This window comes from Lagenorhynchus albirostris, chromosome 17 (assembly GCF_949774975.1).
Source record: "Lagenorhynchus albirostris chromosome 17, mLagAlb1.1, whole genome shotgun sequence".
Classification (NCBI taxonomy): Eukaryota; Metazoa; Chordata; class Mammalia; order Artiodactyla; family Delphinidae; genus Lagenorhynchus; species Lagenorhynchus albirostris.
Window position 1 is genome coordinate 30,496,679 of NC_083111.1, and position 19,061 is coordinate 30,515,739.

At 33.5% G+C, this 19,061-nt stretch overlaps 1 protein-coding gene across 1 annotated transcript in view; it reads right to left on the bottom strand.

The window, feature by feature from the left end:
- Window positions 1-3,827: 3,827 nt before the first annotated feature.
- Window positions 3,828-19,061, bottom strand: part of MMP16 (matrix metallopeptidase 16) — a 347,698-nt gene continuing 332,464 nt past the window's right edge. Inside the window, exons 9-10 of the mRNA XM_060127594.1 lie at window positions 10,760-10,875; window positions 3,828-4,162 (exon numbers count right to left, since the gene is read on the bottom strand). Of these exons, the coding sequence (XP_059983577.1) occupies window positions 3,828-4,162; window positions 10,760-10,875 (451 nt within the window). The remainder of the gene's footprint in view (window positions 4,163-10,759; window positions 10,876-19,061) is intronic.

Here is a 19,061-nt window from a genome sequence, read left to right on the forward strand (position 1 = left end):
AAAGAGCATCTGTATTCACCTGTTCTGATGCCATGTCAGAAGACACTTTGTTCTGAAACAGGTCAGTAGTTAAATTCACAACCTCTTCCACAGATCTGATGTGGCTTAACTGCTTTGTAGAGAACACAGACTGATTGGCTGTTTAATACTTCATTCAGTCCAGTTAATAATATATAGAAAAATAATATTTGGCTAAAACTATAATATAGTTAATTTATGTAAGAAACATTACCTTGTTTACATTTATATTTAAAGTAATGAGAAATAATGAAACAGAAGGTGAATTATTTTTTGTCATTGTGAATGTGTTTTCATTTCAATTTAGGAAACCCTAGGTCTGAACTTTCCATGCTATCAGTGATAGAATGTTGAAAAATATTTGATATGTTGTTTATCTCTATTGATACTGAACTTGTACATTATATTGTTTTATTTATTATTCACCTTGTTCTTGAATCACTATTCTTATGTGCTAGACCAATTAGTCACTCTCCCTTTCACTATTCCATTAGGATTGACATTTTTTCCCCAAACCCCAAGTGGAAGAGAAGTAGTAACCATACAAAGTGCCTGGCATAAAATAGGCAAATAGAATCCCAATGTTTGTGATTATGCTGTACTTAATATTTTCTTATCTCTTGTAGTCTCACAACCTGAAAATTTAAATGTTCTAATAAACAAGAGAAACCATATATGCCTTTTCTTATCACATAAATCTCATCTCATATTGAGGAAAATATGGCCCAACACTTATCTATGACATTTCCAGAATTCAAGCATAATGACAGAGTCTTTCCCTTCTTAATGCTATCGTTATTTTCTAGCCCTTATATATTTATAGTCTTCTGATGAATCAGGATATTGTGACAAATGAGTAAAGAGGCAAAAGATTGCTTCTTTAGTTTCTTTCTCATTTTAGAGGAAAAAAAAAATCAATTTTCGGTGCAGGTTGATGGAATTCCTCAATGATTTACATATGTCCCCAAATGACATGGTTACTCATTTCAATCTTCAGCAAAATACAATTTCCAGTCTTTCTTTTTTCTTGGCATCAGGCCCTAAAAAGATTAAACCCTCCCACAGGCAAACATTGTATAAATGAGCTTATGTATATAGTTCTCGCTCCATGCTCAGTAGAAGCGACTCTTTATAATACCAGCATTGTCTAGAATGGAAGCACTGAAATAAAGCTACAGGGCTAATTTTTGTCCTCTCCCCTTGCTTTCTTGGCCTTCACACACATAATCTCCAACATCTTGTCAAAATACAGTCTGCATTGCATAATGTTTTGCTGTAAAACCATTAGCCATTACTTTTTTTAACTATCCTTTTTTCTTAGCCTTACTTTATGTTCAGGTTGTAAGAAATAACAATCTGCAAGGATTTGCAACATGCCCTCCATGATTACAAAATATTTTCCCCAACCAAAACATAAACATGTAGTTTAACTGAGAGGCATTCTAATTTTCATGCTATGTTGAGTATAAATACAAATTCAAGGCAGCCAAACCAACCATTTCCAAATAAGAATGTATACCTACACTCATTAAAATCATCTGGAAATGTGTATTATTAGCAAATGAGTAAGAAATTTTCACTAGTATAAAATTCCTGCTTTATATAAAAGCCACACTGGCCTTTCAAGTATTTTGAGTTTTTTTTCTCCCCATAGTTCTATATTTGTACTAAAATGATGAATTTAGACTTGAAATTATATTAAAGGAAAATTAAAAGTCACTTCTACCTATACGGCATTTTTAAAGTGTGCGTGTAAAGAGCAAAGTGTCCATCTGCAGATCCACCATCAACACTCCTCTCTCCACTCTAAGGAAACAGCTCATGCTTACTAGGTTTTTAGAGAACAATTAACACTCCAATGGAGAAGCAACACAAGACTTCCTCTGTTTGTGCCAGTTTGCAAGTTAAAGGTCAAAGGGCAAAGACATAGAACAGGACTCTTCAAGGAAAATTTTCACAGAAGACAATGTTTAAGTTTTTGTTAATGACAGTCAACAGATCAATAATCAACTTCAAGGCAAGCTGTTCATTGTTTCAAAAGCTAATCCCCTCAAAAGCTGGCTTTCACACAAAGCCAATGTCTGACTCATGGGGTGCATTCGTTCTGACCATCTCTAATAAGTTCACAGCCCAGTGGCTGTAAAGCCTTTCACTGCAAGAAGCAGCGCCTAAAAATCAATTAAGAGGTCTGTCAGTTGCTGACTTTTCTCTAGGAAAAAAATATTGATACAAACCTGCTCTGCAGGTCACCTGAAAATGACAATACTGCTGTTAGGACAAATTACACTCAACAATGAAATGCTTTGGTGGTCTCTTGGCTCTGTCAGCTATCAAATGGACGGCTAAATGCCAGAAGCCACACTAACCCTTTGAGAACTATGGTTGACATGCGATAGATAGCTAATACACTGGAGGATATTCATGCAATCTCAGAGTCATCATTTTAATTCATTCTTTAGATGGCAATGCTAGCGGCGTCTTCCACGGCAAATTGAGTTTTCATGCAATGGATTTTAAAACAGAAATTGTGTTGTGTGTTGTGCCTAACAACAACAACAAAAAAGACAGGCTGTTATAATCAGTTGTTCAAATAAAATTTCACTCTTACAAGATATTTAATAAAATACCTTTTTATTTGCCAGAAAATTTTTGGCAAGTAACATCATTTCTGTTTGTTATAAATGCATTTATGTAGTAGTGTGAATCAACTAAAAATTACATGGGGTTATAGGATATCTGTTTTAAAAACCTGAACTTCTTAAACCTGTGCCTGTTTTTACCATTGCCCAGTTCAATAATTTACCAGATCATAAGACTCTGAAAGCTGATTTGATAGTTCTCAAAGGGTTACACCAATGTATTACTAGTGTCACATATCCTTATAAAATAACTGTCACTTTAAACCACTTTAAAGACATACTGCTTTTTGCTCCACTTATAATGAATATTCCTGACAGACCCATGGAAGGCCTGGGGCAGTGGCCTAATACAACTTGGGGAGATTATCACAATGATGTAGGGGTAAGGTGGCAGGAAGGGGTTTAGAAACACTTCAAAACAATTAAAATGTCCCATTTGAATATAGCTGTGAATATAAATGTGATGAAACATTGAGAACATAGCTGAGAACAGCTGTATAAAATGAAAAATGGATGTAGTATTAAGGCTGTTACAATATTGCAGATATTTTGGCCCCTTGTTTGTTGGAAAATGGCTGTCCCAACAGTCTAAAGTCCTGCATGTGTATTCCAGGTCTCCCACCTGACAAAAACGAAGCATAGGAGACTGTCCATAGCAGTCAGAGAACTATCTTCTTTGGAGACAAAGCTGTTTTGGGTCTTCACACTTTCCTGAACGTTCAATTGTGGGTATTTTGTTTAACCTTTTCTTTTTCCTTGCTGTAAAGCAAAAATTTGTGGGTTTTCCATTTTGCTTTTTTCCCCCAGAAATGGGCTCAGACATCAGAAAAAAACATATTAGAAACCTTTAAGAAGAATCTTTTCTTCTTTTTCCTCTTTAGGTAATCCTGAAAATTTACTGGGCATTGAGCGTGCAGAGGAAAGGCCTAGAACTGAATGACAAAAAAAGACAAAGGACTGAAGAACGGCAGGTACTGTGCATCATGGAAGCTTCCCCATGAGTGCGTTTCCATTCATGTGCAGGACCAGCAACCCTCTGGGTTTGAAAGGTCAGCCCCAAATCAGGCTGCCACAAGCCTGCTCCTAGCTAGGAAACAGCATAACAGCTCTTGTCTTGAATCTCAAGTTATCACAAACTCCTAGAAAAGAAAGAAAGGAAAAATCCCTACATCACACCCACTCTTGCATAGAGCGTTTACAGTACAGTATGTGGCGGGGTGTTCCTTTCCTCTTGAACTGGAACACAGTGTAAACCAATACAAGGAGGCATAAGGCCAAGATGCAGGGAATGACAATAGCTATGGCTTTCACAGTGCTGGCTGTGTTGTCCAGTTTGATGACAATGTCTACATCATCTGGTGGGCTGTGTCCTTCTTTATCTCTGTCTGTTGGTCCATCACAGCCCATAAAATCCTTGAGGATGGATCTGGGATATCCAGGTTCTACCTTGAGTATCTGGTTGTTGAATTTCCAATACTCCTTTCCTTTGTAGAAATACGTAAAGCCTGGTGGGGGGAAAACACACACACACAGGAACCACTTATTTGTAAAAGTGTATATGTATAGAAATTTAATTAAATAGGATACTTAAAAGATGTACATTAAAGCCACTCAATTTTTGTAGGAAAACACTATTCCCAGATCAGCTGTCTATTGAAATGGATCTGGCACTTGTCCTCCAGAAACTGCACCCTCAAATGCCTAGGGAAAGCTCAGTTGAAAGAGAGAAATAATATTTGCACAGAGTTGTTGAAAGACCATGCTTTATACATCTACTCTTAGTCTACACTGCAAAGAGAACTTCATACTGTTGCTCGCTTATAGGATTGCTGGTACAGAATTACACATTAGTGTGAGAGTATCAACCTGTATTGAAAGATGCCGAAACAGCCTTATAAACAGAAGCCCTGTTTGCCCTCATGCAGCTATTGAGGACATTGCGCAATATATCATAAGGAGGCGTCTCCATGAAACACCTCAAAGGAAATTTCTAATCATCTTAGCATCAGGAATAGTTGTACTCCTCCTAAGGAACAAGTTTGTTTTTGTCATTTGGAAAAGAAATCACAAGAAATCATAAATCATGAAACTAAAGGTGATTTCCTTTGTATGCTAAGAATTTTAATAAATACGTATTTATTGTATTTTGTGCAGTAACCTTTTTCAGCTCTAGGTCATGCCCATTTTGTCTCTTCTTTTGTCCTCATTTTTTAACTTTCTTATTTACTTAGCTTATGTTAAATTTTTATCACCTAGCTACATTTTACAGAAATTCTAAAGCTATTGTTAATCCTTTTAGAGTAAAGGATGAATAGAGTATAAATAAATCTATAATTCTATCTTTAATACTTCCAACTAACATATATTTCATGGGGGAGGAGGTAGTATGTAGAAGGCTCAAGTAACTTAGCAACACATATGATTTATGTTCCAAAACATTATGGATGCAGATAATAGATTTGTAAACTTGTGACAATTAAACTATAAATATGTGTTTTTCTTAGAACTATTCTCTTAACTTTTGTTTTTTTTTCCTGGGAGCAAGCCCAGGTTTTTCTTTCTGTCCATATCTCTTTCATGTCAAGTTTCTTTGTGACTTTGAGATAAAATTCAAGAAAATAAGAAATGTTTTAATGTTATAATTACTTAAAAACTATATTTTGGGAGATGTCTAATTTTGAATAGTATGCCTATTTTTGAGTTAATAATCATAAATGAGGGTTTTTCCCCTTCATTATTGAGTACTTATTATGGAAGAATCACTGTGTTAAAAACTTAGTAAATGGGGCTTCCCTGGTGGCGCAGTGGTTGACAGTCCACCTGCCGATGCAGGAGCCTGTGCTCTGCAACAGGAGAGGCCCGCGTACCGCAAAAAAAAAAAACAACTTAGTAAATGACATCTTTTAATCCTCATAAACACTCTGTCAGGTAGAATTAGCTACCTATACTTTTCAGGCAAAGATACTGAAGCTCAGATAAAATGATATGCCCTAGTCATGTTGAAAAAAGGATTTAAATCTTGGTCTAGCTTTAGAGCCTGAATCTTAATGATTTTTCTAAGGCCAGGTCCTTTAGAGATTTTTGTCTTTTCACAAATACTCCTTGGTTCAACATCACAGGTGGTGATAGACAGCACTCCTAAATCAATAACAACAAAAAACTCTGACATCTCTCAAAAACTTTCAGCTAGGATAGACCATCACTTCAGGTCACTTCATTCTAGAAATCATTCTGTTCAATGCCATGAAAATCAGCTATTGCTTTTAGTTTTGAAGGGCAGTTTTTCAATCAGAACAACTTGCCAAGTGAAAACAGGTGTATGTAGATTCAAATTTTTCTGCATGCAGGAAGTTGGTATTTGATCACGCTAATGAACTCCAACGTAATTACCCAACAAGCTTGGATAAACAAACGTCGAGGGCCTGCCAAATAAAGTGCATTAGATGATTATAGTTGAATAATGGCATTGATCTAGAATGAAACAGACCTTCCAGACAGGTGAATGTACTTCTTATATTTGTAAACTGGAAACCAACAGCTGGAAATGTCCTCATCTTTAATGTTTAGTCAAAGCTAATTACTAAGAAACTACTGGGTATCACATAAAAATTCAGAAGTTTCCATTTTCATATTTATCATGTCTGCAGGCCAAGTTCTATACTAACACACTCCATATACAGTAGAATTATAGTTGGCTGAATACACTTGTTAGAGGTAAGAAGTCTAGTCAGCAGGAGTTAAGAGAATAAAAGTAATTGAAAAGAAGTAGCCTAAAATCTTGGTAATAGAAATCTGTCAAACATTGATCCTGAAAAATTCATCTAATTCAATAATTTTTTAACCATTTATGAAATATTAGTGGGTTGAAGAAATGTTTATATACTCATTTTTTTTCTTTTGTGAGTAACTTTGATGTTATAATCTTGTAGATGTTATGCTTACTAAGAGCAGAAACTTCAGATGAACTCAACTGAAGTATCATTTTTGAGAAATTCTGAGGTAGAAGTCAGTTAGGCTGTAATGAATTATATGATGACTTTTTTTTTCCTTGTATTTGATTGGTTTTCACTGGTGACTGTTCTATTGCTTAGTCCTAAAATGTAAGGAGAAATTGTCTACCATAGCTGCCTTGTTATAACTTCATAGAAGATCCTGCATGGCAGTGCCTGTGTGTTCTCTCTTTTCTACTATTGTATATTTATTAGTAAAAGTTAATTAATGTTTAACAAATGTGAATGAATAACCTGGGTCTTGTGATAATATTTGTTTGAATCCCACGTGTAGATTTTAAAAGAGAGTGAGGGTCGGGGTAGAGAATTAATACACCAACAGAATCAAGAGTAAAACTATTTTAACAGGCTAAAAGTGGAGCTATAATCAGTAAAATAAAATGCAGCAGTGTTAAAGCAGAATCTTGTATTAACCTTAAAATTGCATTTTCTAAGGAGAGAATATAGAATACCTAGGAGGCAGGGCTTGACAGCAAGTAACTTAGAGATTTGAAGGTGGGTAAATGCAGTGATTATTTACTACAATTTTAGTATAAGTTAAAAACTCATGCCATTGTTTAAAACACTGTCAAAAGCAAGAAGAAATAATTCATATGTATATATATATATATATATGGCATTAGTTAAATATCATTTGGATTATTGTAGCTATTTTCAGGGGTTAAAAATAAAGATGAAAATAAGAAAATTGTTAAATTAAGATGGTTACAGGTGAAAGCTGGGATGATGATGGATTAGAAGCTATATTCTGAGAAACCCTAAGATATATCTAATATGACAAAATGAAAAATCTGGCCTGACATGACAGATTGTCAATTACCTTAATGGTATAATGTAGGAAAAGATGTTTTAATTTTTCCTCTTTGGAGAGAGTGCATTAGAGAAATTCAGTGAGGCTAGAATGGTCTAGTTTCAAACCGTAGACATATAATATCACCACTTTCATGATCATGAGTAAGTTAATTAAACTAGCTGATGCTGTTTTCCTCATTCATAAATAATTATAAGTGAGGTAAAGAGGTATTTGTGTTGGACAATTAAATTAGATAACAAATTTATGTAGCACAACTGATAGATGGTGGGAAGTCAGTAAATTGCACCACATATTCACATTTCATTGGCCAAGGTGGCAGAATTAATATCAATAGGTATTATAGGAAGGCATATTCCACCTTAATATGAAAACATCCTTCAAAAATCTATAGCTCAATTTTAAGCTTCTGGGATTCTTTTTTTTTTTGAAAACTACCATAAGGAGAAGATCCCTAGGAAGAAATTCCTACCTTGGTGGAAGGGTGAAGAATTAGAGAAAACATTTCATTGCTCTATCATCTCTGATTTTATGACCATCAAGTATCATATGCATGGACTTATCCTTATAGGGAATTACTTTGAGTATATAAATTTATTTATATTTATATAAATATAAGTGTGTTTACTCAATAAATTGAACTTGATCTTCTATAAAAAACATAAGGGAAGAAGTTGTGTAAAATTTGAATTCAAGGTAAAAAAACACAAGCATGAGATTTGAATAGAGAACTAAAAGTAGAGAATTTGCTATTGGTAGACTATCTAGACTAAGACGTTCCAGATTGATTAATATCACTACCCTACAGAACAAGGGTTTCAAACAAATAGGAGATCTCCTTCAATGCAGGGAGTGAAGGTCTAGAGTAATGGAAGGGATAAAATTAATTTCAACAACTAATGTTTATTGAATGGTTACTATGTACCTGCATTTGAGAGTTTACACTAGAGGGGATAACAAACAGGCATATAAATGGATTGTTGTAATATGAGATTTTGAGGGCAAGGGATGGTGTACCAAAAAGGATATTCAAGGATTCCTGAAAGATCAAAAGTGAGCTCAATGTTGAAGGATATCAAAGAAAGGGCTGGACTAGGTAAGGTACAGAAGACATAGATGTGTTGAAGTTTCATCTGTATTTTTTTGTCATTTGTAAGCACTGGTTTTTCCAACATTCTTTGTTTTTTTGCCAGTATTTTACAAAGTTATTCTTTGCCATGTGAAAATAAAATATTAAATTCTGAATGTAAGGAAAACATTTATACTAAACAAATATTATTTTCAGATGGACAAGAATATGAAAAATCATGGGGCAAGATGCAGCCAGAAGATTTTTTTGTTATCTTTATATAATTATGATTTATTTCCAGAGAACCTGAATCAAATCTCAAATTTTAATGGACTTACAAATAGAAACAGGGAAAAAAAAAAACAGTTAATATGCTAAGGAATTAAGGTTATGTGTACTTTTTCAATCTTTTGAAATAATTATTACTTATTTTAAAAGTTATTTTTATTATAAAAGTTATATTCATTTTAGAATATTAATAAAGGAAAGAAATTGAAAAAAATTTCATCAAATTTGCTATACTTAATCACTGGTAAGGTCATGGCTTAATTTTCTTTGCAGATATTTTTGTATAGTGTGTGATAACTTTTATTGAGGGCAGTCTAGAGCAGTGGTAGAACTTCTGTAAAGGTAAGCTAGAGCTGGTTTTATCTGGACTGAAACAACCCCCTTTAATCTAACCTCAAGAAATCTCCTCTCCCCCTTAGATTCTTAGTGACAGCTCTAATTTTAGGGGATCATCTCAGTTTTCTGCTTTCCATGTGATTATCTTTCATGTTTTTTCACTTCTTTGTCTTCTGCATCTTCATAGTTTGTGGAGTTTTTTGCCATATATTGATATGGTTTTACTGCCTCTAATTTGACTGCATTGTAACTTTATTTTCTTATTGATTTCCTTTTTATCTCAGACAGATATGTTTCATCTCAATCTGTCCTCTCCTGTGGATTTCTGCTTTTGTCACATACAGGCTATATATTAACTTGGTCCTTTAATTCTCTGAACCAATAGAATACACAAAAAACTATAATTCCAGTAAGTGCTATAATCAGGGCTTCAAGGTTCTTTTTGACTTAGCATACAGTGTTTTACTTGTGGGATATCCTTACACAGAATGTAGTATAAATTACATATAACAATGGTCAAAACAATGGTCAAAACACAGTTTGTGTTTTATTTTTCTGATTGCTATCATCCTGGGTGTCAGTTCCTTCAAGCTTGTACTCAGTGTAAAGCTTTCTTAAACTCTGGCAATTTGCTGATGATCAGCCATTGTTTTCAGTGGGTGGTGTCAATTTTTCATTTTCCCCTGTTTCTTCATTATTTTTTTTCAATATTCCTCTCCAAGATGCATTGAATTTTCCTCTTGCAAGTGATGTTTATTTTGTTCTTGTTGCATATATGTTATAGATTTTTCATGCTATTTAGGACCCACATAATGTATTATTTTCTTCTCATTCTTATTATAAATCATCTGAGAGAGTATTTTCTTTTTCTCTGTATTTCAGTTTGATGTCACTTTCCTTTGTTCTGGAATATTGTGTATAAATTTTATTTTGAATTATTATTATTATGGTTTATTTCTACTTACTAATCCCTGAATGTGGAGAGAAATGTTCAAACTTTACCAACAGATACAGAAGTATTGATTACCCATTGCTTGGCTAACTTCCCTTAGGATCTGGCTGAATCCCGAATCCTGAGATGGAGAACAAGTCAGTTCTGTGATATGTTTCTGTTATTAATCAATCATACATCTACTCTAGCCTTACTGTATTGAGCTGGGATCTTTCTTGTTTGCTGACACTATAAGCCAAAGGTACACATGAAAAATTATAATCCTCAACATGCTGTACAATCCTCAGCCCACATTTATAACATATCTTCTTTGTGACCAGCTCCTGTCCCACATACGTCTGTTATTATTATCTTTACATGAATTTTAGTAGAAAATAGGTGAGGTTACTTCAAAGGAATTAACACTCTTCATTTTTAAAAATTACTTTTTTTTTCTTATAAACTAAAATAGGTTGAGGTTAAAAAAACATCTTGAGCATAATATTAAATATAAATCTATGAAGGAAATTTTATATAAATGTAATATGAGATAGCCCTAGTATGTTACTTTCTAATCATTTAGCATAGTGAACAAGTAGGATAGATTATTCAAATACTTAGTAAGCTCATGAAATATATAATGTACATGTTGCATACCATTTTCTTTGTGCACAAAGGCTCCCTGAGGAGATTCGGGGATACCTTTCCAGACTGTGATTGGTTTGGGATAGCCAGGATCCATGGTTTTCATTTCTTCACTATATCTCCAATACCTGAAAAGGATAAATAAACAACAACAACACATGCATAGAAAAGACAATTATGTATACAAACAATAACAGCTAGCTAGCATTCATTAAATCCTTGCTGCATGCTACCTATGTACTTGTTAGTGATTTAAAGAACTGATTTAAATCATGCAAAGACAGTGTACACAATTTATTCTGTTTCCTTTTTAGAATATGCTAAAAGTGGATATTTTATTTTATATTTATTCAGTCTGCTAAAAATTAATTTTAAAACTCTAGCTGAGCATAGTTACAATTCAAAAGGGTATCACCAACCTATGTAGAAATCAGAGGTTTTCATGATTTTTAAAAATCTTACTTAGGCACCAGAATACATCATTTGAAATAAGCATAATCTTGATCCATTTACCCATTCATTTATTTAACAAATATTTATTGAGTACCTACTGTGTTTCTAGCATTACTGTAGGTGCCAGTGATACAACCTTGGACAAAACAGACATGCCCCAGCTCTTATCAATCTTATATTTTAGGATATGTAGAGATTACAGGCAAAAAAAAAAAAATGTCAATAAGTGCATACTATCATAGGAGGTGGTAAGATCTATTAAGAAAACAAAGCAGGAAAAAATACTGGATAGCAAGGTCTTTGATAAGCCGTTGTTTAAGCACAGAGCAGAAAGAAGTGAGAAGCAACATTCTGTAGTTTTGGGGAGCATAACATTCCAGGTAAAGTAACTAGTTATCAAAAGTTTCTGTGGCAGGCATAAGCCTGGAGCACTTGAGCATCCACAGTGAGGCTAGAGTGACTAGAATAGAGTTAGCAAAAGGGAGACAAGGTCAGAGTGGGAACCAGCACCTGTGATTAGATAGACCCTTAAACTATGGCAAAACCTTTTGTTTTCCTCTAAGAGAGATGTGAAGCCAATGAAGATTTTGAGCAGAGGACCTTCAAGATATGGCTTATTTTTGAAAGAAACGCACTGCTGCTATGAGTTCAACAGATTGAAGGAGGTAAAGTAGAAGAAGAGATACTGGTTAGGATGTCATTTCAGTAATCCTTGGGCTAGAATGTGTACTGGAGAACTGATGATGATTCAAGGGATTGGGATATTATTTTGAAGAAAAAAACCAAAAAACTTACTAATGGATTGAATGCAGTATGTGAGAGAACAAAGTTGAGCATAACTCAAGAATTTGGGGCCTGAACAACCAGAAGAATAATGTTGCCATTCAGTGAGATAAGGAAGCATGGAAAGGTAAGTTAAGGAGGTTTGAGGAATTGTGAGTTTGATTTTAAGCGTGTTAAAATCAGATGCCTGTTAAACAACAAAGTAGTTGTTGATGAAGCAATTAGGTATATGACTGTAGACCTTAGGGCAAATCTTGACTAGAGTCCTTGGTGTATAGATGGATAAACAGATAAAAGCAAAGCTTGCTAAGAGTCAGAACTCTCAGAGCTCTCATCCCTTCACAAGGTGGCCATTGGGCCACTTTCACAGAGCCACTAGACATCTAAGGAAAAAATTGTGAACCTCCCTACTTTGGATCACTCATTATTGCTTATATGTTCTAAGAGTCAAAATTTTTATGTCTGAATGTTCAAAAGGATTGACAAAACTGGGGTGAAACCATTGGGAGTTCACAGTGATATTGCCTATTTTAGGGCAGGCATAATGCTCTATGCATTATACCAAATGTTTATTCACTATAAACTCATGAGAGAATTGTCATTGTCTCCATTTGAGAGAGGAGAATTCTTGGAGGACAATGACTCATAACCAGTTCTGTTCCATTTCAAAAGTCACTATTCTTTCTTCTACACATACCAAATATGTTTGACAACATTTTCTCCCCCACACCACTAAACATCTCTTAACATATGCTAAAGGTAGCATTTCACGAAGAGATTTGTGAAGTAACACACAATGCATTATCTTGGGATTAGGCATTTAGCTTAAATCAGAAAAAGAGAAAAAATATCCAGTCTTTTCTGTATATTCTCTTGCTTCAGGTCTATGGAGAATCCTTTATCTACAGAGCTGTGGGATCTCGTAAAGAATGTTTTGCTATAGATTCCCAGATACCTCAGATAAGTAACATGTGGAATATTAGCACTTCTTCCATCTTCAGTATTCACATGGAAAAGAAAAAAAGATTGTTTCAGGATGTATCCCAATAATAAGTCACAAGGCAGATTTTATCCAGACAGGAAAATACACTGTAGAGGTGTTTGTCATAGATTCTTATCACATAGAAGATAAGGGCAGATTTGATAGAGAGATCAGGAAAAGCTTCAGGGAGAAGCACTGAGCTGAAATAATGGTAGCCAGGCCTATCTTTCTGAAGAAGACAAGTAGGGAGTGAAAAGTTCTACCAAAGCTAAAGTATATTTTCTTTCATGGAAACATCTGCTTTTAAGTTATTTTTGAATATTCCTGTATCACAGAACACGCTGCGATGAATATAGCATGGTTAATGGGGTTGAGATTGCACTCAGAAGCTCCAGATCTCTTCTCTCAAGTAAATATTTCAATGGGATTTACAATAGTCATATATATTTACTGGTTCCTGAAGTTGATCATAAAGAAAAGTTCTCACAGAGAAATCATCAAATACCTTATTTCACGGATTCTAAGATACATATTTTTTCACATTTCACATCTCTATTATAGGTATTTCACACCTCAATACTATGTCAAAACATACTGGGCAGAGTTTTCCCCTCAATGATAGATTAATTTATGATGTATCTTACAATAAATGGCATTTTAGATGGCATAAACCATAACTTAAAGAAAGTTTTAAAATTTTGCTAACCCAGGAATAATTTAAAATCCTAGGGACAATGGGATCACACTCTACATATGATTTAAGGAAGATCACTACATATTCAGAAACCAGGTTTGTTCTCCAAGATGTAGTTATAACCCTGTTCATGTAACAATACCTATTCTTCATGTAGTGCTTTGTAGCTATAAAGTAAATTTATATACATACATTATTTTAATCTTATTTCACTAAAATCCCTCAAATATCTTTTATATTGCATATTAAAACATACTTATGCTGAGGTCCTAACATAGATATAGTATATATGGTCATGCAATTCAGTCAGTGATAAAGCATTGGGCATCATATTATTCAAAGGTAAGGTCTTAGTCACATTTGCTCTTCTTGAATGTTAGAGTTGAAACTCAAACTAATGGTCTTTGATTCATAGTTTAGTACAATTTTCTACCACAATTCTGCTAGTGTTTCCCTTGACATAACACTCTTACATTAATTCCCCTGTCATCTTACCCTCTTGGGGCCCTCACTCAAATTCTTAATGTTCATTGTGTCAATATAATTTTCCTTCATCCCTTGCTCTATTTGCTTATAGATCCATTTGCCTACCAACACTTTTTTGAGCACTTATGGGCAAGACACATAAGATTTATTGAGATCACATTTCAAGAAAATATTTATGGAATGTGAATTTTATTGTACCCTCTAGTAGGAGCATAATCCTGGTATGAATTTTTCAGGATAAAAGAAATTTTCCCCTCTTTTTGTTAGTAGACAATGCAAAACTATAACTTGGGATCATTTCACCATCTTTGAAAAACTCAGCATAAGATTGGGCCCTCAGGTTACCTGCTGTGTCAGCTTTGATATATGTCCAGTAAACTTCAATGTGATTAGAATCATCTAACTATATTCAATCATAATATTATTGAGTCCATTATATTATTATATATACACATTATATCCAGCTGTCTTATAAAAATGCCTAGGCTTATTCATAAATATAGGTTTGCATTTTAATTTCTAACATATTTGAACATATTTCAACATGAACAAAAAAGCTCATCCCACTGATATTTTTCTCCCTGAAAAATAGGCTTATAGGTTCATTGAGAAGTATATTAGCATATTCATCTAGAACATTATGTAAATAAACCACTTGGAGGGGTTTAAGATTTAGATATTATAATGGAAGAATTTTGGAATTTTGTGCAGTAAGGTCAGCAAATGATAGTAGCTATTATAAATAAAGCTTATATTTTTTTCTTCTGATATATCAATAATCTCTGCAGTAGAATTATGACTTTAAATTGCTGATTCTTTGAGAAAAGCATTGTAAATCAATCCTTTAAAATAAATTATGAATGGAAATGGGATTTATTCATCACTTTTTAGATTTGATCATGAGTCATAACCATAAGACAAAACAGTTGTCCATGTAATAGTATACAGCAATTTCTTAAATTCCTTCTGTGTGAACAAATAAATGGTATAGAAAATTCTGAAATGACATACTTTAATGTTTCTGGATACTGAACTCAAACTGAACAGAAAGTGGCTCCAAGGTTGATTTCATATGATCCGGTCATTTCTTCATCCACTTTGTCTCATTTTCTTACTCTAGAGTTTTCTTACTCTAGAGTCAGACTACTTGCCTCTGTTATCACAAAACCCAGGGCCACTTTTATTCACACCCAAATAATCATACAAAATCTCTTTCTTCAGAAGCCTTATTAAAAATGTAACAGAATTGAAAATATCAATCTGTACTCTGTTGGATAATTTTAAAAACACAAAAAGGAATTACTTCATAAACACACACCTTAAGCTATAGGAAATAAATGTATTTTTCTGTTTGGCTATTAGTAGTAATAATAATAAAACAAACCAAAATAGATCTAAATTTTATCTTCTTTCTTTGAAAATGTCTTAAAATCCTCAACGGTTCAGCCTAGAATGAAGTATGACAAGAGAGTCTTGGGTATATTTGTGAGAAGATGCCGAGATGATTTAGGAACATAGCATTTTAGAGCTAAATGCTATGAAGATCAAAATGTATCCAAGTATCAAATTATAGTATATTAAGAAAAGGGCAAGTAGGAGTCTGAGGGACTGAGTTCCATGCTATATGTGAAACAGTGAAACTGGACATTTTAATCTGAATTTACAGATCTGTTTAAAGAACCATCATTTCATCTACACTTCTTTAGCTATCTTTATACGTATGAGATTTCATGTCGGCCCTTACTTTCAATACAATTTATATGAAATTACTCTCAGATCTGTGCCTCCAGCCCACCTTTCCTTGTGAACTGTTACTACCTGCTTGATTTCTCTAATTGGTGTGTAAGCAGGTATCTCAAACCGAAAACGAACATTTCAAACTCTTAGTCCCCTTCCCCCAGTATTCCTTCCTTTCTTTGCTACATCTTCAGAAATGGCACCATCTACTCAGTTATTTAGGCAATAAACCTAGATGTTGTCTTTGATTTGCTTTTCTCACTCGTAAAATCCAAGCCATAAGAAAAACTTGTTATGATTACATACAAAATGTAAACTGTACTCTTTGCTCCATCTCCACTGTTACCATTGTGTCCCCTTGTACTACTTCAACAGCCTACCAATTAATCTCCTTGCTTCCACTTTTGAAGTCCATTCTTCACACGGAGGCCATAATGATGTTTTTGAATACATATCAGAACATGCACTTTCCTGTTGAAAACCCTCCAATGTTTTCCATTGTACTTAAAATTAAAAAATCCAGTCTTTGCCATGTTCTACAGGGCCTCGTAATCTGGTCCCTGCTTACCTGTGTGACCTCCTTGACCACTTATCCACTATGCTGTAGCCACAATATTTTTTTCTGATTTGAATATTCTAACATTTTTGCTTTTGTACTGCTATTTCAGGTACTTACAACACACTGTTCTGAATAGCTTCGTGTGGTTGAAATTTCTCCCCACTAAAGTCCTTGCATCAGCGTACCCTTCACAATTTAGGCCTTTCTTGACCTCCACACTAATTTCCCAACCACTCTTTACCACCCACAAGCCTCTATCACATCATCACCTATTATATTTCTTGTAGTGTTTCTCAATGTTAATGTATCAGGGTCATTTATTTCTTCTCTGTTTACAACTATCTCCCCTAATAGAATCTAAGGACCATGGGAGAAGAATACGTGTGTTTTATTTTTACTACTATATCTTCATTACCTAGTACATGTCACATAGTATGTGCTCAAAAAATGTTTTAACTAAATGAGTGAGAGATATGCCAAGATGAGTACAGAAATCTTATGCAAGAAGGAATTAGAGCTATTGAGAATGTAATGGGCTGTCTCATATTTATGCTGTCACCACAGGCAGTCAGGTACAGAAGGATGAATACCTATGGAATGTAACTGAGGCAGTCTAGACTTTGGTAGGAAGTGAATATGATGTAGGACTGACATATGGCAGCACTTGAATCAAATATAATTTAAAGCTATGCTTTGTTTGTCTAGCAAATTATATAAATGATTCTGATTTTGAATGCTTTTCTAGAGTATTTGTACTTTCCAGCTCATCACAGTACCTATCACTCCCTACTGCCGTATATATTACTCCTATACCCAGCACTGTATATATTATTTGCATGATCCCTTAAAGCAATTGAGTTTTTTACACCAGGACTAAGTTGTCTCTAAAATCCTTTTCTGATCTTAACCTTAGAGAAATAGAAATCTGTTTTACATTTTCTTAAAACAGAAAAATGTCAATGAAATAAGAGGAAGAAATAAATAAAGATAAATGTTTTCAATATTTTCACTCAAAATATACATGGAAAAATATATAAAGTTAAAATTGATAAATATTGTAAATATATAATGCCTATAAGGAAGAAAAACTCACTGAATTCTCATATAAAAGTGATAAGCAAATTGTTGTTTTAATGTTTGAGTTAGATAATTTAATGTCTTTTCCATCTACTTTTAATCTAGAATGAATGTATTAATAAATTGTGTGACTTTGGAATTAAGCAATTATACAAATATGAAGTCATCTGTTTATAAAACATCTGTGATTCATGAACTCATATATAAGATCACACACATGGAAATTAGTTGGGATCCTGCTTTAAATATTTTTAAAACCTATAAAAGCAGTTATTTAAGCAGAACTTAAAATCAAACTATTTCTATATATTTTGTTATATTTTGCATGAAGCTTGTCAAGTCAGAAATAAATTTACTAAAACTCCTTTTCTCACTTATTATATCTTTATTCCATTATAAATTTGGTATGTAACCTTCATTGATTTCACTGACTTGAGGTAGCCCACATTTAATTTCTAAACTTAATGTTTTCAAGAAGTGCTAAGTTTTTAGAATGGAAACATTTTTAAAAGTATGGCTAACTGATAATAAAATGGCAGTTTTTATTGTCATCTATGAAACCCTCATTAAAGCTGTTATATGAAAGTTAAGCTTTCATGTTTTGTCTTGTAGAAGTTAATTTCTCCAGGGTGTCTTCTCAGCCTTTTGTTTCTACCCCTTTCTGGGAGTGGGGGTGGGGTGGGGACAATACAGGACTGTATTGAACCTAGTCCTGAAAGAGTACATTCAAGCAATTAAAACCAGCTGAGGAATTAAACTCTAACAACCTGAGGGTTGTTATTTTAAAGAATATAAGTCCACAGATTTATTTTCATTAGGGGTCACCATGCTGTGGCAATTTCTTCATTCTTCTCTTTTCATACTCTAACTACACATATCTTACTGAGAGTCATATACTTTTTTGTGATGATAAGTAGTATCTTCTACATTAATAGAGTTTTTGTTTGATGAATCATTTTGTTTTGTGATTTAGTAAGAAACATTCAGCAAAACCTTAGTTTCATGATAGTGAATTAAAAGCTATGAATATTTTGCCATAGAAATATATACAAATTTAATGTATAAAAAGCTTGTAACAGAATAAAATTATACATTTTTATCCATGGACACAAATGATAGGATCCTTTTGTTCACAGATAAAGCTCAATGTTTTAAGTCACTTGCTATCAAAAATTACAAAGTATAAAATAAACAAGGTTTATATCCTTATTTTTCTCATGAAGTTGGAGACATTTTATAGGGTTACATTATGTTAAGATTATAAGGCGAACTCAATACTAGCTTGTTGCTCATTAAAACCTGTTGTTTTTATGTGTATTTGTGCATGTGCGTGCTTTAAATTTACTTGTAAAATAACATATTTAAGTTTTACCTAACAATGAAGGTTACTTATGAGTGTCACATTTTGACCCAACTAGTAATAGTGTAAGTAAAATTTGATTTTTCATCTTTATTTCTTTTTAACCTAATATTAATTTAAAATAATAAAAATATAGCCTTCAGCTTATATTTTATATGTAATATCTGTCAAAAAGTAGGCAGG